Here is a 21,465-nt window from a genome sequence, read left to right as displayed (position 1 = left end):
GATTCCAGACGCCGTTCACAAAGATGAGAATCTTCTGGGACTCTGGAGTGCGGACCTACCAGAACGCAGATGAAGCAGCGTCGGATATGATCAAGAGAGGCTTCGACTTGACCTGGGTACCAAGAGAGAACAAGTTGAAAGTGACCAAGGAGAGGCTCGACTCACTGTTACCATGGAAACGGATCAACAACACCGGTGCAGGACAACGCGCGAGGGAGAGGCTCACAGAGTTCAGACGTGAGGACCAGTAACTCTGAACATTGAATCATAACAGGTTTGCTCTACTATAAAAAAAAAAAAAAAAAAAAAAAATTAAAATAACATACGGGCGATTTAAGAGCTGAATGTCTTTACCAGCTGGTTTTAGTCCTGTTTTGGATATTCTCCCCTCTGTTACTGAAGTTATTGCTCATAGGTCTTTTGATAGATATTTAAACAAAGTGCCGAAAGGAGTGAATGTTGTAGCGCTTACCAAATGTTGGACTTACCTAGTACAGGTAGATCTCCGTCTACTACTAGAGGGGGCCCCCACCCTAGTGTGGTACTTTGCCCCCACCCCACCAGCAGGGACACTGAGGGATGTTTTCATACATCTCCACCTTTGGAAGTTTCTGTTCTATCTGTTCATCTGTGTTTTAATAGCCTGTTCAGCTATTTGTTGGGGGATCTTTTTCTAGAATCACACGGTGACCTTACAAAACTAAATAATGACTGATATTATCAAGATAGTTTCGTTGAATGTGAATGGTATGAATAACCCTATAAAACGTAAAAAAATTCTAACTAAAATGCGAAAAGAGAAAGCACAGGTAATCTATTTACAGGAGACGCATCTGTCTAAATCGGAACATAAAAAACTCAGGGGCTTTGGCTACTCAAAGGTTTTTTACAGCTCTTTCAGACATGGAAACAAAAGAGGAGTTTCAATTCTAATTCATGATTCAATAAAATTTGATTGTAGCTATGATCTGTCAGATAAAGAGGGGAGGTATGTGATGGTGAAGGGGACTCTAGACAATGTAATGGTAACACTGGTCAACGTTTACAATCCTCCAAATAGTAATAAACAATTCCTTAATAGCCTCCTCAACAAAATAATTATGGAAACAGAGGGAATGTTGGTTTGGGGAGGGGATTTCAACATGGTATTAAACACAAAACTTGATACAACAAATGGTAAAAAACAACAAAATTCAACTACAAAAAAATTTAAATTGACACTTGAGGAATTTGGATTTGTTGATGTCTGGAGGGAACTAAACACCAATGTAAAGGACTATACCCATTACTCAGCGCCTAATAAAAGTTATTCTAGAATTGATTACTTTTTCATGAATAAATCTGATATATATAAGATAAAGGAATGTAAAATAGAAGAAACAAGTATATCTGATCATTCTTCGCTAATAATAAAACTAAATTTATCTTCTGAAAAACGCAAAACAGCATGGCGATTAAATGTAGGCTTGTTGAACTCCAAAACAATCAAAGCCGGAATTTCTCACGATATAAAAACTTACATAGATGAGAATGACGATGGACAGGTTAATCCGGTGATATTATGGGACGCACTTAAGGCAGTATTAAGAGGAAAATTGATCTCAAAAACAGCGGCCTTTAAGAAATCTAGAGTGGATGCCTATGAAAAAGAAAGAGCTCAACTAACAGATCTGGAAAGACAACACAAATTAACCCAAAATCCCAACCTGTTAATAAAAATAAAAGAACTAAGAAACAACATTGATAAAATGCTTACATATGAAATTGAAAAGAAATCAAAGTTTATTAAACAATCATATCATGAGGTGGGACCTAAAGGAACAAAACTGTTGGCAAAGAAATTGAAAAAGCAACAGTCAGATAGACATATCTATAAATTAAAGGATGATGAAACAAATCAAATGATACATGACCCAGCAACTATTGAGGACAGGTTTATGAAATACTACCAGAAATTATATAGTCAGCCTCCCTCTGCTAATGATGGACAGATAGAAACCTTCTTGGAGTCACTGGATCTGCCCTCAATTGGTGAAACCCAAAACAAACTTCTCACTTCCTATATAACTAGGATAGAAATACAAAAGGCAATTAATAGGTTAAAAAATGGTAAAACACCAGGAAGTGATGGACTGCCATCTGAGTGGTACAAATCCTTCAGCGAAGATCTCCTACCACTACTAGAAAAATCATTTAATTATACACTGGAACATGCAGTGCTCCCGCCATCTTGGAGAGAAGCAATCATAACAGTCATTCCGAAAAAAAGGAAGAGTGAAACATGCTCTGATTATAGACCTATATCCATCCTAAACATGGACTATAAAATCTATACCTCGATTTTAGCGAAACAATTTGAGCAATTCATTGGAGATATCATAGATGAGGACCAGACAGGATTTATTAAGGGTCGTCAAACGCGAGATAACATCAGAAGGGCACTTCACATAATAGACCATATTCAAAATAAAAAATCATCAGCTATCTTAATCAGTCTCGATGCGGAGAAAGCTTTTGACAGCGTAGGCTGGAACTTCTTATATAAAGCACTTGGAAAATTTGGCTTTAATGAAAAAGCTGTACAGTGTGTGAGGACTTTGTATCAGTCACCTGTGGCCAGAATCAAGATTAATGGAAATCTAACTGACAATATAAAACTAGAGCGCTCTACCCGTCAGGGCTGCTGTTTGTCACCAACTTTATTTGCAATTTTTATTGAGCCACTGGCACAACACATAAGACAACATAAGGATCTTAAAGATATAGATATTCATAATGAGTCCCATATAATAGGTTTGTTTGCAGACGATGTTATTTGTTATTTATCAGACCCTGAAAACTCGCTGCCTTGTCTGATCAACCAGTTAGAGATATTTGGCTTCTATTCAGGATACAAACTAAATTTGAAAAAGACACAGGTTTTGACATTCGCTTATACACCATCTGAATCAATACGTAGAAAATATAATTTAAATTGGAGCTCTACTATGATGACTTACCTAGGAATACGATTAACGAAAAACATAGGTGATCTGTACAAAGCTAACTTTACTAAAGTGGACCAAGAAATTAGGAGGGATATTAGAAAGTGGGATGTCCTAACACTAGACTTCAGCTACAGAATTGAAGCGATAAAAATGAACATGTTACCAAGGTTATTGTACCTCTTCTTGGCATTACCTATAGAAATCCCGGATAGACAGTTTAAAACATGGAACCAGATTATTTCTAGATTCATATGGAACGGTAAAAAACCCAGAATAAAATTTGAAACTTTACATATACCAAAGGAGAAAGGAGGTAGGGCCTTACCTGACCTTAGAAAATATTATTACGCTGCCCAAATAACTCCCATAATAAATATAAGTGACATAAATTATGAAGCGAAATGGAAAAATATTGAACAAAGAGTTAACGGAAGAGAACTGCGGAGTATCATTGGTGATATAGAGACCACTAAGAATACATTAAAGAATGTTAATGCCATTACTAGTTTTTCTCTGGGTAAATGGTTACATATAATCCGAATATGCAAATTAGAGAAACAGTTGGGTCTGATCCAGTGGCCAGCCTATAATAAATATTTTATCCAAGACACACGATTTAAACAATGGTCAGAAAGAGGCTTAACAGCGTTATGCGTAGTCCTTAACAATGGGCACTTTAAAAGTTTCCAGGAACTACAGCAAGAGTTTGCTCTAAGAACTCAAGATCACTTTAGATATCTATATTTAAGGGACTTCTATAACAAAGAAATAAAACAAAAAATAGACCCAAATTTAAATGGGATTATCAAAATGCTGATCGAGACCTATAAGGGTAAAAAACAAAGAACAGTGTCTTTCCTCTATAAATATCTGTTAGAAAATAGAGGCACTAATACATTGAATATTAAAACAAAATGGGAAAGGGAATTTGATATTCTAATAACCGACGAAGGCTGGCTGAATATTTGGAAGACCCAAACTACAACATCCTCCTCCAGAATTTGGAGAGAACATTGTTGGAAGAATATAATCAGATTTTATATAACACCCAAAATTACTAGTAAATTCAAATCTAGAGCTCAGCCATGCTGGAGAGATTGTGGAGAATTTAATGTTAATCACGTGCATATTTTCTGGCTTTGTCCTTGTCATGATCGGTACACGAATGTGACCCAATTATGCAGAACACCACGAGGCAGGAAACAGTTGAAAAGTTCACAGAGTTTATTGAATACAATTTCAGAGATAATGTGTTCAGGTTCTGGTCCTGGGAAAAACGGGTTCACCGGAGTCTGTGAGGAAGACAGTTTAGTTAGTTGGGTTCTTAGAGGACTGTCCTTAGATAGTTTCTGGTTTGTACCTTGAGGGTCCTTGAATAGCACTTGGAGAGGAAGGTTGTTGGAACTGGAGAGAGTCTGGTTAGCAGAGTCCGTTAGCTGCTTCAGCGTCTTGCTTCTAGGAAGGTAGCAGACCTTGACTTTGGGTTTCCAGCTCTTGGTCCAGAGCTGCATGTGAATCCAGAGGTAATCTTCAGGTTTGGCTCAGAGGGCAGGCTCGGCAGGTTAAGCTCTTCCTGAGCTTCGCAAGGGAAGATCAGGTTTTCCTGGAAAGACAGAGACAAGATTAGGATCCAGTCAGGACTCAGAGCAAACTAAGTTCTCAGAGGTTCTAGGTTTAGGTTCTAACCAACTGGCTCAACACTGCGGCGTTGAGGCAAGGTCTGAAGGCAGCTTAAGTAGTGGATCCTCTTGATGATGGTAATGAGCAGCAGCTGTGCAGGAGGCTCTGCTCAGGAGGATCCACGGCGGACTCTGCTGGAGAAAGGAGGTACTTCTCCAGCTTCCAACAGTACCCCCCCCTCAACGACCGCCCCTTGGCGGTCCGGAGGAAGTAGATGGACAGGAACGCTCGTACTCCTCGATCAAGGAAGGATCGAGGATGTATGAGCCAGGAACCCACTGACGGTCTTCAGGTCCGTAGCCCTCCCAGTCGACGAGGTACTGCCAGCCGCGACCTCGCCGACGGGAGTCCACAATGCGACGGACGGTAAACGCAGGGTGGCCATCGACTTCCAGGGCGGGTGGTGGGGAGTCGGATGGCGGGCACAAGGGACTAGAAAACACGGGCTTAACCTGAGAGACATGGAAGGTGGGGTGGATGCGTAGACTCGGAGGTAGCTGGAGGCGGACTGCAGAGGGACTGATGACCTGGGAAACCTTGAATGGACCGATGAATCTGGGAGAAAGTTTCCGAGACATCCCCTTGAGGGGGATGTCTCGGGTAGATAGCCAAACCTCTTGTCCGATGGCGTACTCGGGGGCGGGACGTCTTTTGGAGTCAGCGAAGCGTTTATTGGTCTCGGATGATCTGTTGAGGGTGGTGATGGTTTCCTTCCAAATTCTCTGACAACGACGAATGTGTTGGTTGATGGTCTTGACCGCTATTTCTTTCTCGTCTGCAGGGAAAAGTGGAGGTTGGAAACCATGACTGACCTGAAATGGTGACTGGCCGGTGGAAGCTGACTTTTGTGAATTATGGGCGTATTCGATCCACGGAAGGTATTGGCTCCAGTCGGTGGGGTTGTTGGAGGTTAGGCAGCGGAGGGTGGATTCAAGGTGCTGATTCATGCGCTCGGTCTGACCGTTGGATTGTGGATGATAACCTGAAGTTAAAGCAGACTTACAGCCCAGAGCTGAGCAGAAGGCTTTCCAAACTTGAGAGATAAATTGAGGACCACGGTCTGATAGAATTTCCTGGGGAATGCCATGTAATCTGAAGACGTGTTTCACGAGAAGCTGAGCAGTCTGGAACGCCGAAGGGAGCTTCCTGAGAGGGACTAAATGACAGGACTTGGAAAAACGGTCAACGATGGTGAGTATTGTGGACATACCTCGAGAGACGGGGAGACCAGTGACGAAATCTATGGCAATGTGGGACCATGGACGTGAAGGGATCGGAAGAGGTTGTAGCAGACCAGAGGGTGGCTGATGCGAGGCCTTGTTCCTAGCACAAATGGGGCAGGCCAGCACATATTCCTTTACGTCCCTGTGGAGAGTGGGCCACCAGAAGCGTCTGGTGATGAGAGCGATGGTTCTACTGACTCCAGGGTGGGCCGAGAATTTGGCAGTGTGCATCCATTGAATGAGCCTGGACCTGACAGAAGACGGAACATAAGTTCTGTTAGCCGGACCGTTACCTGGGTCGGGTTCCGTGGCCAGGGCGGAGTTAATGAGATCGGATATCTCCCAGTTCACGACTCCCACAGTACAAGAGGCCGGGAGGACTGGCTCTGGTGTCTCGGGTTGATCGACGGAGTTTAGGCGCGAGAGGGAGTCTGGTTTCACATTCTTAGATCCGGGTCTGTAGGAGATAACGAGATTAAATCTGGAGAAGAAAATGGACCACCTGGATTGACGAGGGTTGGCCTGTTTGGCAGACTGGATGCTAGCAAGGTTCTTGTGATCAGTCCAGACTAGAACCGGGTGCTCAGCTCCCTCTAGCCAGTGTCTCCACTCCTCCAACGCCAATTTGATGGCTAATAGTTCTCGATCTCCAACGCCGTAGTTCTGTTCTGCTGATGAGAGTCTGCGAGAGAAAAAAGCACATGGATGAATCTTTTGATCTGAGTCGAGTCTCTGGGAAAGGACGGCTCCAACGCCAGAATCCGAAGCATCGACCTCCAGGATGAACTGTTTAGAAGGGTCAGGCTGAATTAACACCGGTGCTCTGGAAAACAAAGATTTCAGTTTGTCAAAAGCAGACTGAGCTTCGGGAGTCCATTGAAAATTCCTCTTAACCGAAGTTAAAGAGGTCAGAGGTTGAGCCGTCTGGCTATAATTTCTAATGAAACGACGGTAAAAATTGGCGAACCCCAAAAACCTTTGAAGCTGTTTTCGAGTTTCAGGAATCGGCCAGTCCAATACCGCCTTTATCTTGTCCTCAGCAGGCTTAACCTGCCCGCCCTCGAGCACAAACCCCAAAAAGGTCACTGATGGTTGGTGGAACTCACATTTTTCTGCCTTGACGAATAACTTGTTCTCCAGTAGCCTCTGTAACACCAGGCGGACATGTTTCTTGTGTTCAGTTAAGTTCCGTGAATAAATGAGTATGTCGTCTATATAGACAAAGACAAACACATTTAAAAAGTCTCTGAGAACATCATTCACTAGTGCTTGAAAGCAGGCGGGGGCGTTTGTTAAACCAAAAGGCATCACCAGGTACTCGAACTGACCTAATGGTGTCTTGAAAGCAGTCTTCCATTCATCTCCTTCTCTGATTCTGAGGAGATGATATGCGTTTCTCAGATCCAGTTTGGTGAAGACTGTTGCCCCCTGAACAGGTTCAAAAGCTGAGGCTAGGAGAGGTAAAGGGTACTTATTCTTTATAGTGATTTGGTTCAACCCTCTGTAGTCAATGCATGGTCTTAATGAACCATCCTTCTTGTCAACAAAAAAGAAACCAGCACCCAAAGGAGAAGAGGACGGGCGAATAATTCCAGCAGCTAAAGACTCGTTAATATACCTCTCCATTGTCTCTCGTTCTGGTTTGGAGATGTTATATAAACGGCTGCTGGGTAACGGTGCTCCAGGTAACAACTCAATTGCACAGTCATATGGTCTATGTGGTGGAAGGGACGTAGCACTGACCTTACTGAAGACCGGGGCCAAGTCATGGTACTCAAAGGGAACTGAAGATAGGTCAGGAAAGTCCATCTCTCCCCCCCCTCTAGGAGGCCCCACCACGGGGGCTGCCGACCGAAGACAAGTCTCATGACATGACGAAGACCATGCTTCCACGTGACGTTCAGTCCAATTAATGCGTGGATTGTGTTTCTCCAGCCATTCGAATCCGAGCACCAACGGGGAACATGCAGAAGGAATGACAAAAAATGTGATAGTTTCACGATGGTTACCTGAGAGGAGGAGCTCGAGGGGTTGAGTTTGATGAGTAACTTGGTGGAGATTTTTCCCATCAATGGCTGAGACACGGAGAGGTTGAGAAAGGGGAACAGTTTCAATCATCAACTGTTGAACAAGGTTAGAGTCTATGAGGTTCCGTTCACAGCCTGAGTCAATAAAGGCAGAAAAGGAGAGGTTCTGATTATCACAAAACAAAGTGGCAGGAAGCATCAATCGAGGAGATTTCTTAGAGTTGGTTTGGCCCGCCAGACTCCTCAGATCCTCTGGCGGGCCCTGCCTTTTAATTTAGCCGGGCAGGAAGCAATGAAATGTCCACTTTCACCACAATAGATGCAAAGTCTGCTCAAAAAACGTCTTTGTCTCTCCTCAGGAGTAAGCCGAGTGTGTCCCACCTGCATAGGTTCGACCTCCATACCACCTGAATGTGAAGCCTGAACAGGCAGAGGGAGGGACTGGGCCTTTGGTCGCTCTGTGGGAGGAGAAGAAACAGTCACGATATTTGAGGCAGATGTAGGGGCGTGAGACCCAGAGTTTCTTATCTTGGAGCTGTTTCTGGCTCTAATTCTGTTGTCCAATCTAATTGTTAGTTTGATTAGATCCTCAAGGGAGGCTGGCTCGTCGAGAGTTGCCAGTTCGTCTTTAATATTCTCATTTAAGGCCATGAAATAAGCTCCCTTCAGAGCACTTTGATTCCATCCGGAAGCTGCTGCCTTAACCCGGAAGTTGATCGAAAAATCAGCCACCGATGAATTTCCCTGCTTAATACTGAAAAGAGCACGAGAGTCAATTGTTTGATCAGTTTCTTGATTAAAAACCTGGGAGAACTCAGAAATGAAATCAGAGTATCGGCAGTTGAGACTTTCATCTGAGGGAAATCTGGCCTGGGCCCACTCCAAAGCTCTTCCTGTTAGTTGAGAGAGAATAAAGGTTACTTTCTTAAAGTCCGTCGAAAAACTGTTGGGAGAGTTCTGGAACAATAATCTGCACTGAAATAAAAATCCTCTGCATTCCTTCATATTACCCGAGAATTTTTCAGGAAGGCTTAGGCGGAACTCTGATGACGTCACTTCTGGTGACCTCTGAGGGGGAATTGGACCCGGAAGTGGTTGCGCTGCCGGAACGGCATTAGCGCTTCCAAAATAGCCGGTGAAAGACTGTAAAGTCTGGTTATGGTGTTCAACAAAAGCATTCAACTCACGGAGAGTTTTGGCTTGACCATGGACTTGAGCTTCTAGTACTTCAAACCTCCTCCGGAGGTGCTCTGCTGGGTCCTGTGTTTGGCCGCAGTGTTCTGTCATGATCGGTACACGAATGTGACCCAATTATGCAGAACACCACGAGGCAGGAAACAGTTGAAAAGTTCACAGAGTTTATTGAATACAATTTCAGAGATAATGTGTTCAGGTTCTGGTCCTGGGAAAAACGGGTTCACCGGAGTCTGTGAGGAAGACAGTTTAGTTAGTTGGGTTCTTAGAGGACTGTCCTTAGATAGTTTCTGGTTTGTACCTTGAGGGTCCTTGAATAGCACTTGGAGAGGAAGGTTGTTGGAACTGGAGAGAGTCTGGTTAGCAGAGTCCGTTAGCTGCTTCAGCGTCTTGCTTCTAGGAAGGTAGCAGACCTTGACTTTGGGTTTCCAGCTCTTGGTCCAGAGCTGCATGTGAATCCAGAGGTAATCTTCAGGTTTGGCTCAGAGGGCAGGCTCGGCAGGTTAAGCTCTTCCTGAGCTTCGCAAGGGAAGATCAGGTTTTCCTGGAAAGACAGAGACAAGATTAGGATCCAGTCAGGACTCAGAGCAAACTAAGTTCTCAGAGGTTCTAGGTTTAGGTTCTAACCAACTGGCTCAACACTGCGGCGTTGAGGCAAGGTCTGAAGGCAGCTTAAGTAGTGGATCCTCTTGATGATGGTAATGAGCAGCAGCTGTGCAGGAGGCTCTGCTCAGGAGGATCCACGGCGGACTCTGCTGGAGAAAGGAGGTACTTCTCCAGCTTCCAACAGTCCTAAAATTACTCAGTTCTGGAACGAAATACACAGTAAGATTGTAACAATACTGGGCTACCCAATACCCAAGTCCGGTCTGGTATTATACCTTGGTCTTTTGGACAATATCATATTTAATAATGATTGTTATTTGTTAAAAATTCTGTTGGTGGCAGCTAAAAAGGTGATAACCAGGAGGTGGTGCAAATCTGAACCTCCTACCACAAAGGAGTGGATACAGACTGTGATTTCACTATTTGAGATGGAGCTTCTAACACATAGGCTGAGGACGCAGGAGCAGCAATGCTTAGACAAATGGGAAAAATGGAGAAACTTCACATCAACGATACCGGACTAATTTTGGAAATGGATGGTCCCCACGTGTTTTGAGTTACTAAAATATGAGTCTCCCCCTGTTTTTTTTGTTTTTTGCTTCGATTGTTCTGTACTTTTTGTCTATTATAGTTTCTATGTATTGTTTGTTAATAACGATTAAAATAAAAATAAAGTTATAAAAAAAAAAAAAACACCGACATTAGCTGAAAACGACCCAGCCGGCGCCATTTTTGTTGTTTTGTACACATTCTCGCGTGATTTGAAAACGCCGCAAGATTTTCCGCCAGATGCGTGATTTTTGTCAACCTAGCGGTAATTTTGATGTAGTTACCAAAACGACAAACAAGCTAGAAAGCGCTATCATATGGCAGTCTTCTGTACAGTGGTCATACATTAAAAAATGTTCATTAATTTTTTTCTCTCAGACATTGGAGAGGTGCATTTAAGTGTTATAGAGCTAAACATGTTAAATTGGTGACCTGTTATGTTATTATTATTGTCTTGTTGCTGCATTTATTTTGTCAGGGAAAACTAATCCTGAGTAAGTTAAAAGTCAGGGAATTCTGAAATATGTAAGACTGTGGAAACCCTGTATAAAATAACTGTATAATGATTCTCTAGAAAAGTCACATTATATTAATAGTATTATCTTGTATAAACATACTGTGACTTTAAAATAAGTTATTCATTTGTGACATTGACTTCTATCTTGTGATTTATCTTAAGTTTTTAACCTGTCAAGTTTTTTCTTAGATTTTTAACATTACAATTTGTATTTTTCCCAAGCACACAACAATTTAAAGCAAAGTTTAGTTTGAAAAGAATGTACAGGATGGATTGAAAGGCATGTTAACACGGTAATGTAGGCTTGAGTTCATTATCTGAGTCATGCATATACACACCAGGAACCTGTAAAATTAAAAAATACTGAATTACAAAAAACGTTTAAAAAACAAACATGTTTCATTGATATATATATACAAAAATGAATATTAGGAACTATATTTATCAAACATTATACTGGGCAAGTAAAAATTGTTTCTGGGCAAATGAAATGTGAAAGTCACTTGCCCAAAGGGCAAGTGGTAAAAATCCTTAACCTTAACCCCTGACAGGAGTTGGAAGACGCGCCAGCAGCACTTTATAGGTCTGCTGTATGGGACCACTTTGCATTTAGAGTGACCTACGATGACGGCGGAAAGAAAGTTGTGGATAAAAGTGCAACAGTGTGCAAGCATTGTGCAACACGTTTTGTTTATGCTAACAGCAACATGACCAACATGTCATGCTAACCCCGAAATCCCACATACTCCGTCAGCGCTCCACCCCACCCCGCTGCGCTCCAGACCGCCTGCACAAAGCAAAGCCTACAGCCTCCACTGTGGCTCCCGTCCGCTCTGAGTTCCTTGTAGATCGTAGAGGGCATGCGTGAGATGATTAAATTCAAAGCAGCAAAACATGCGGAAATGATCCATGGTTTCCGTGAATCATTAAAGGGATAGTTCTGGATTTTTGACATGAATCTGTATGGCATCCTCATCACCAGTGTCATGCAATCACACTGACTTACCCCTGGCAGCATCCTGTGAGCAGAGTTCTCGTCCAGCTTTGGTCAAGCCGAAAGTAGTCCGGCAGGTTTGCTAGACCCAGCGAAATAAAACGTTTCTCTTCCCAAAACATTATGTGTTCAAAAGAGTGATATTTTTGCATCCCAAAAACATTGTAGTGGAAAAAGTCACACGTCGTTATCACTTGGTCCTATTTTCTCTCTGTTCGTATCAGTGCGCGCGACACCATGACCTGACAGCTAGGGCCTACTAACCTGACAACAGCCAGATGCATGTCTCGCTCCGCCTAGCTCCTAGCTGGGCGGAGCGAGGCATGCATCTGGCTGTTGTCAGGTTAAGGGCCTACCTGTTTGATTCGCGATTGTTTACTACTGGGGAAGATGTCTGACTACGAGAGCGACGAGGAAAACATCGACTTCCACTTAGAGCCAAAGGGATATCTTTATGAACCCGAGTACACTGACGATGAACTTCGACATATGGAGTTAGATCGGGCAGAAAGAGAGAGGGTGGACAGAGAAGTGATGGAAGCTGAAGCCGGAGCCGCAGGAGCCTCAGCTGGAGCTGCGATATCCAGGGTGGCCGACAAATCATGGTGCACTTGTTTCAAGTGCGAATTAATGCAGACAGAGGTGGATGCTACTGTTGCCACGAGTGGGATTTAGTAATGCCCGAGATACAGAACCTTTCCATTGATGAGGATGTCGGAGTTGCAGCAGCTGCTGTCTGCCTCACAAACAACTTCCCTGCCCTCCTCAAAGTTGAGCTCGCTGTCAGAATGACGGCGCGCACTGATACGAACAGAGAGAAAATAGGACCAAGTGATAACGACGTGTGACTTTTTCCACTACAATGTTTTTGGGATGCAAAAATATCCCTCTTTTGAACACATAATGTTTTGGGAAGAGAAACGTTTTATTTCGCTGGGTCTAGCAAACCTGCCGGACTACTTTCGGCTTGACCAAAGCTGGACGAGAACTCTGCTCACAGGATGCTGCCAGGGGTAAGTCAGTGCGATTGCATGACACTGGTGATGAGGATGCCATACAGATTCATGTCAAAAATCCCAAACTATCCCTTTAAAAATAATTGCAATTCATTAATTTTTTTTGGATTCTTTCATTAATTTCATTAAAAAAAAAAAATTCATAAATTTTTATAATTTTTATTATTTTTTTTTATTTTTCTGTGTAACAATAAACATATACCAACAGAACTGAAAACCGTGACAACGAAACCGTGAACCGAACCGAACCGTGGATTTTGTGAACTATTCCACCCTATTATATATATATATATATATATATATATATATATATATATATATATATATATATATATATATATATATATATATATATATATATATATATATATATATATATATCTTTTAATTCGCTTCTTTGTTTATTTGCCTTTATAATAATTGCCTTTAGAATAATTGCCTTATTTCTTTATTGGCCATTATATTCTTCAACTTTATTTATTTATTACTTATTTATTTAAGTATTTATTTTTGTGCATGTTATAATATTTTTATCTGGTTTATTCTTCTTTTGCATTTTTTTTACTTTCTACCTACATTTATTTGTTTTAATGTATTTTTGGGGGACAATTAATTGTAAGCTTATTTATTTTGCGAGCATTTATTTATTTCTGTATTTATTTTTAATTATGGTCGGATTGGCCCTCCATAGAGAGCAGTGGTTCACCTTATTGTAAGCAGGGGCCCCGCCAGGAATGTTGGGCCCCATGAAATACATTGATATTGATAAAGAAATCATTAACGTGTGGAAAGTTGAGGTTTGACATGGCTGCTGGAGATATTTTTAATGTAGCTCCATCATGTACTGATAAACAACCACTGGAACTTGCTGGTTTGTGGTTTTTCTTTCACAGAAATGAAACTATGTATATTTTTTAGACTATTCAGAATTTAATTAGAGTTATTATTCAGATACTTTGCATTCAGTTCAAATGAGCAATGAAATGCCAGTGAAATTAATATTTTGCCTAATTTAAATATAAATACAGGTTTCTTAATTGAGCACAATGACTTGTCAAAAAAACATTTCAAGATTTCTAGAATGTAAGTGTGGTAAAGCTGATTTTAATGTTAAAAGGGCCTGCCACAGAGAAATCAGCTGAACTTTCAATATATTTGTAACAGCCTCTGCTAAATCAAACAGCTACTCCTTTATAATGGTGTAGCTGACGGTGGAAACGGTCTTCATTGGTTCATCAAATAGAAATAAAAACTGTACAAAAATCAAAGCATTACATTTACCAACAACTAAGTAAACATCTAGTTTTCAAATTTTAAACAACATGCATGTTTTAGCTTGTATTGAAAACATTAAAAACTATAAATATGCAGTTTTTAGTTATTTTGCTTCACCACCAAAGGGGTAGTTTTGAAATACTTTTTTCATCGTTGGAGGATGTTAATTACACTAATAATGGACTGGAAAAACGACCAGTCTAGTTGGGTAAACCCAAGGGTGTAACTTTTTTCTCAGAATTCTGACTTAAATCTCAGAATTCTGACTTTATTCTCAGAATTCTGACTTTTTTCTCAGAATTCTGAGATTAAAGTCAGAATTCTGACTTTTTTCTCAGAATTCTGACTTTAATCTCAGAATTCAGACTTTTTTCTCAGAATTCTGACTTTAATCTCAGAATTCTGACTTTTTTTCTCAGAATTCTGACTTTTTTTTATTGTCAAAATTCAGTCAGAATTCTGAGATTAAAGTCAGAATTCTGAGAAAAAAAGTCAGAATTCTGAGAAAAAAGTCAGAATTCTGAGATTAAAGTCAGAATTCTGAGAAAAAAGTCAGAATTCTGTGATTAGAGTGGTGGTGTTTCCCTGTTTGGACTCCTTTGTGAGGGGGGAAGCAGTGGCGCAGGTGACGTCTGATTGGCTGAAAGTGAAGACGGGGCTCTGGTAGGACTGGGAGAGTGGATTTGGAGGAGTGTGGGAGTGGTGGGGGGAGGAGAGAGATGGAAAACAAGAAAGAGAAGGGATGGTTTCTCAGAATTCTGACTTTAATCTCAGAATTCTGACTTTTTTCCCCATGTTAAACTGAAATAAAATTTAAAAATCAGTTTACTTTTAATTTTTTTCCAGTGGCCCTAATCCTCTTCCGTATAAAACAGTAGCTACAAGAAGCTTCAAATAAAAGATGTTCTTTATGTTCAACCTAAACACCAACTCCGATAGACCATCAGTAGAGCAGGTGTTTAAATTAATCAATCACTGCTGCGAAAGCTTATAGCAGTGAAAGCTAATATACCACAGCCATCACTTAATAAACGCAAAATAAACAACCCTCTAAAAACGGAAAACTGTAATGGACTGAAAGTCCTGTTTTTTATGTGGGAAATTATTTGCGTGTGTTTTAGTATAATTCTGATATATTGGCGCTGTTGTCTGTTTCTATGGCAACGATACTGAATGTAGTGTAGCTTAGAGACCTGCATGGGTCGAGTTTTACCAACCCGCACCCGCCCGAACCCGACCCGTCACCCGCGGATATCTTCAATTCAAATCCGAACCCGACCCGACCCGTTGATATTTAACCCGCAACCCGACTCGTTAACCCATCATAGGCTATTGTACGCTGCGCTGCACCCAGTGCCTGATTAATATAACATTTCTGATGTCCATAACAACACACACGCATAAAAAAAATCACCACCTACCCGCCCGCACTAAAAAAATATACGCCCGACCCGTTTTCATATTTTTTTTTATGTATTTTTCGCGGGTACCCGACCCGTTGCAGGACTCTAGTGTAGCTGACATAACAGGGCCGGAAAAAAGTGGTTTGAGTTTTTTTTCCAACGGTTCAGTTATATTTTAAATACGGTATTAACTTATTTTTACACTATTCTCTATTCTTTTACTACTTTAAGTCTCTCCTGACTAAAATTAGGTCTTAATATTTCCACAAGTCCCTCTCACCTGCAAGTCTGAGTCCACTTCCGTCCCTGAATGGGTTAGCATTTTTGGAGGGAAGCGACAGGTGTTATGGGGAGAGGGCGGAGGGGGGTGATGGGGAGAAAGCGAGAGGCAACAGATTCTTTTTTCTGAGTTTTTTGTCGGGGTTTGTGGACGGTGAGCAGCGGGGAGAACTTTTTTTATTTTCTTTCTGAGGAGCGGCATAAATGGGGTTTTAATCAGATATACACAGCACCGAAAGCAAAATACGTGTACAAAATATTGGTGGGGACTGTCCCCCTACCGGTCAAGATTGGTGGGGACATGTCCACACCAGTCCTTAAGGAAGTTACGCCTATGGGTAAACCAATTTTGATTAGATTAACCAATATATTGGTCAAAAACTGACTTAGCCATTCGTTTAGGCTCAAACTGTTTATTTGGTTAACCAATAAAACCATAAAAATGGTAACCAATGGTTTTCTACCCTGACTGTTTGGCTGTAGTCAAATGAAGTGTGGAATAGTTATGGACAATTTCAATGATGTGAACATGCAGAGCATGCAAATCTTGGCATCAATCATGGTCTTAACATTAAGTAGTATTAAATTCCATTATGTGTTAGTGGCGACAGTGGCGTCAGATGGAGGAGTTAGCCCCTGCAAAGGCAGGAAACTAATCTTTGAGTCCCGCACAAGGAAAAAAAATGCACAAATGTGTTCGAAATTTCATGTATTAGTGGTGATAGTGGGGAAAGATGCAGCATTTAATCTCTGCAATGCAGGGTTGGAGGTTCAAGACCCAGTACCAGCTTTCAATGTTGTTACACTGACTGATCAATATTTTTGTTTAAAGTGACCAATTTGCATTGGTTTGCCCTTTTACCAATAGAGATTGGTTAAAAAACATTACCAAAGTAGATTGGTTGTTCTAAACAAATGTTTGGTTTGGACACAAAGCTATCAACCAGATTGGTTAAAATTAAACCAATTTATGGGTGTTTTTAGGGTGTAGTCTAATCATATTGTACTTAATACTAATATTGTTAGAATCCCCATTTATTCTTACACCAATCCATCCATCCATCCATCCATCCATCCATCCATCCATCCATCCATCCATCCATCCATCCATCCATCCATCCATCCATCCATCCATCCATCCATCCATCCATCCATCCATCCATCCATCCATCCTTTTTTCAGGAGTTGGAGTAGATCATGAATTGGTTGGCTGAGGAAGGTCTTGCACTTGAGTCCTCCAAAGAAGATCAGCTGAGTTTTTTGTGGCATACCTTTCTTTTCACAAGAAGCTGTCTGGACAGTGTGACAAAGGATCTAGAAACCAACCGCTTGCAACATTTTGCAGAGATGGCAGGGGTAGGTTATTGCTGCTCAGTTTATCAGCACTCTCATGTCCTGCAGTCATGAGCACAATGAGATCTGTACCTGTTCTGTGCTTTTTTTTAATCTCTCTGGATGTAAGGTACGGAAGTCTTTGGAGCAGATCAAAATCTACACAGAGCAAAAAGATATTTTGGCTCAAGAGATACAAGATGAGAACGAACAACTCAGAAAGCAGCTGCTGCACCTTTTATCATTGCAAGGTACGAAACCTTTTACAGTGAGTAAACGCTGGAGTAATGAAAGATACTTGAATATGATTTATATTAGATCTTCAGTTCTTATTTATGATTACATTACCTTATGTTATTGTCTATCATATGATCTAGATACTGAGAGAATATTTATGTATGGGACTTATTTACTCTCTGTTTCCTCTTCTACTTACTTTTTTATTACCAGCATAATCTTTTATTGTTCTGTTATTGTTTTGTTGCTATAATCAGTGACTGACTTAATGTAACATCAAGGCCAGTATTCACAAAGATTCCCAGAGTTTTCTCAGAAAGCTAATGAATGTAAGATGGCGCACGTATAAAAGGGGGTGTTAAAGGTAGCAGACCAATCACAGTCATGAGTGCAAAAGGGAGAGCGCCGTATTTCTCCTGTGAGGAACAAAAACTGATTTTAGAGAAATGCTAAGAGGAAAAGAAAGTCTTAATGAAAAGTCAATCACGGTGGCGGAATCAAAGAGACACCAAATGATGGGGCAAGTAAAAGTTGTAAAATAAAACACAAAATAGAAGAAGTGGTTCTTCTGAGTGAAAACCTCCTGATCAATGGGCTGGGTTAGCACTCAGCGGGACTAAACTTCTTTTTAAAAGTGAAACCTCACAAACACCTGCCCTCATGCCCTATACACTTCATATATACAAATCAAGCCACTTATAATACATACCTGCTGACTGTTAAAATAGGCCCCAGAGAGAATCCGGCACATAAGTTAAAATTTGTTCAATTCAGTTTATTTATATACCGCCAATTCACAACACATGTCATCTCCAGTGACTTTGTTGTTCACCAGATCATACAGTCAAAGTGATTTAAAGTTTCTGTCTAAGGAAAACCAGTTAATTTCATCAACTTGTTGACTCAAAGGCAATCCCTCACACTAAGCATGCTTGTAGCGACAGGGGAGAGGAAAAGCTCCCTTTTAACGGGAATAAACCTCCAGCAGAACCAGGCTCAGTTTGAGTGGCAGTCTGCCGAGACCGACTGGGGTTCAAGGAGCCAGAAGCAAAGATACAAAAGGCAACTGTAAAAGACGGCCCCGTCATGGGAGCTCCGGGCCAGCTCCCATGTCAGAAGATGAAGAGAGCACATTCAGCCAGTCACAGTCAGGGAAACAGGACTACACTGAAAAACAGGCAGCTCTCAAACATCTTTTAACAAAGGTGTTGATGGCAGCAGCACAGCTGATATATCTCTCCAGGGTGGTGTCACAGTCAAACAGGAAGAGACGAGGCAAAGCTACTATGAGAAAAAGCAGGGGTGAGGAAGAGTTTTCTATATTTCATTGGGTTATATTGCTGGGATTGCTAGCTTGTATTAAGTGGCTTGATTTGGCAAAACAACGAGGAGAAATGGCCTGGACAGAGGAGCAATGTCTTGGTCTCTGTACACACAGTACTGGGAGGAAAATATAAGAGTGTTTAAAGGGATGTTTAAAGGTAATGCAGAGAGCCCATTTGTAAATCTTTTTGTTTGCTTTTATGCATCAGCCTTGAAAGTGAGAAGTGCTACATGCAGTGATCTAAAGCCACAGAAGATGTAATTATTTAAGTAAACATCAAGCTGACCATTTTTGCAGTGGAGATAATCATGCACAATCCAAAATACCTTCTTACCTCTCATACATCTCTCCTCTATGCATATAGAGTATATAGTAGTGTGCTTTTTGTTGACTAGAGTGTTTATGTACACAGTCCTCTACAACTTTTTTTTTATTGTCTATTATTAAGATATTTTTTACAGACTATAAGTACTATTGAAATTCTCCTGTACTATAGTATTGTACTATGTTGTGCATTTTCCATTTGTTATTCATGACTGTTCAATGATTCTCCTTATCATTTATTCTCACTAAAACTACATTGTGGGAGGTGCACCTTTCATCTGTTAGGGTCACTATTTCTAGACTTTCAGAGCCCTCTTCAGGCCTAGACTGCTCTATGAATAGCTTTTTCTTTTACTAAACTAAAATTCTAAGAAGAAATATAACATTTTGGAAAGATATTTTCTAAAATTGCTTTACTAAGAGTTTCTTTTAGTCTCAGGGTTCTATGTGAATATGAGCCCAGTTCATCAGCATACTCTCAACCTCATACTGGTCATTTCTATGAAGCACATTCAGATTGGCCTCTTTTACTCATTTGTTCCAGATGCCCAGACAAATGAGGTTGCCAAAATGTTGTACCAGCATGGTCTCACTGAACTGATTCCCAGCAGCCCCAGTGAGCAGGTGGCGTATCTCCTGGTTGAAAGGGCTTCTCTGCTTGAGATGAATCAGGACCCTTGTGAACTAACTTGTGATGGAGACACAGGGAATCAACGGAAGACTCTTCCAGAACCAGTAAACACCAGCAAATGCCCAGTCAGTAAAAAAACAGGAACAAAACTATTATTTCTGTGCCCAGATGAAAACAGACAAGCTGTCAACGACATTTATATTAGTTTATTGCAGAAATACAAATAGATTATGTTATTGCAGAAATGATTATGTTATAAAATGAACTGATTATAGCATGGTTCTGCTTTCTGATCAATCAGATTAAGGTTAATTTTTGCACCAATAGGATGTCTCTACATCAGTAACAGGTGCATTATGGAGCTGATTTAAATCGCTCCCATTGGTTTTAAAAAGTGTTAAACATTAATAAGTCATTGTCTAATCTCTTCAGACTATTCATCTTGTTAGTTGGCAAAGTTATTTTGTTAATATTTTGTATTAAAGCTAACACTAATGGTAGGGCTTCCATTGATTCCTATGGCTTGCTCTTGTAGATCAACTTTCAAGCCTGTTAATTTCTGGAAGCTTTATTTTTGTTGTTTTTTGAGTAAAGGAAAAATGTTAAATATCTGCATTGTTTTTTTTGATAACAATGTATCTCACTGTCATAGTGTTTCCTTAGTTCTAATTTAAAATAATTTGCATAAAATTGTTTAGTAATCTGTTTATTTGATTCAACTGTGTTTATAAATTATTTGATTGACTGATTGATTTTCATGTTAATCTCTTCTCATAATTGCTATTTTTGTTATATTTCACGTAATTTTTTGTATCGATAAACCCTAATAATTGTAATTTTTCAGTCTAGCCACAAGAGGCCGCCACGACATTTGCAAAGCTCATGGAAGAAAATATTTGGACTCTATAAGCCTTCAGAGGCCAAGCACTCCTTTGTACCTGTATGTATATATGCTTTAAAGACAAAGAAAACATATTTGTCCCCTTACAGATTTTATCTGTTTTCCTTTTCTGTCTCATTTAATTATGAAGTTAAAAGGATCACTTAAAGATAACTTAAGGAAACACAAAATGACTTACACAACTTTTCCGATTCTGACAGCTTGTATACAAAACAATTTTTTGTCTGTACAACTTTCAGAAAATTTCCATAACATAAAGCTCAGAGTGTAAAAGGCTGTTTTAAAATTATAATTGTTATTGTAATTAGAAAGAGGCTATCAGAATCAAGGATTTTCTAGATTTAAAACAAATTGTTAAACTTACCTAACCTTAAAATGAGCTGTGCTACCCATAGAAAAACAGCTGACAATTAGCTCAAACCAACAAGTGATACATTTGTTTTTAGCTTGTCAGGTTATTTTTTCAGAAGCATAGTTGCTGTGGGATGTTTTTATTTTTTATTTTGGTGAAGAATAGAACTGTGAACACTATTACCACTATGATCTTTCCTATAAATGCCAGTGTGTCTAATCTGTTTTGTTTGACAATCAATCATAATAATAGAGACAGCAGATCTACAGGGCTTAACATTCAGTTGTGAACAAGTTAATGCGTTGTTGACCCACTTGGAATGATTCCAAGTGTCTCCCCGTTTCCCCGTGTCTCATATATTTTTCCCCTTTAAATGACAGGCCAAAGCCCTGCAGCAGGTTTTGTAGCCTTTGCCAGACTTATAAATGCCAGATAATTTCATATCTGATTATTTTTTTTCATTATTTCATAGTTCTCGGTGTGGCTGGGGTAACTGAACAAAAAAAAAATCAGCGGAAAACTGTTTATAATTTGTCAATAGAGGGAATTACTTTTCAAGCAAAGAAAAAACTTTCTTTACTCAAAATATCTGTGATTTCAACATCAGAGATCAG

At 40.4% G+C, this 21,465-nt stretch overlaps 1 protein-coding gene across 7 annotated transcripts in view; it reads left to right on the top strand.

Moving 5' to 3' along the window:
• The window catches only part of si:dkey-264d12.5 (coiled-coil domain-containing protein 30), a 50,113-nt gene that overhangs the window by 2,711 nt on the left and 25,937 nt on the right, over positions 1-21,465 (top strand). For 6 of the 7 annotated variants that reach the window (XM_038269376.1, XM_038269377.1, XM_038269375.1 and 3 more), the window contains 4 exons: positions 16,933-17,106; positions 17,213-17,333; positions 19,512-19,723; positions 20,443-20,538. In XM_038269376.1, coding sequence (XP_038125304.1) covers positions 16,948-17,106; positions 17,213-17,333; positions 19,512-19,723; positions 20,443-20,538 — 588 coding nt within the window. In that variant the 5' untranslated portion in view covers positions 16,933-16,947. The remainder of the gene's footprint in view (positions 1-16,932; positions 17,107-17,212; positions 17,334-19,511; positions 19,724-20,442; positions 20,539-21,465) is intronic. The other variant, XM_038269378.1, reaches the window with a different exon arrangement.

This window comes from Cyprinodon tularosa, unplaced genomic scaffold (assembly GCF_016077235.1).
Source record: "Cyprinodon tularosa strain WSP-4 unplaced genomic scaffold, ASM1607723v1 ctg729, whole genome shotgun sequence".
Lineage (NCBI taxonomy): Eukaryota > Metazoa > Chordata > Actinopteri > Cyprinodontiformes > Cyprinodontidae > Cyprinodon > Cyprinodon tularosa.
This window is presented reverse-complemented; position numbering and strand designations above follow the sequence as displayed.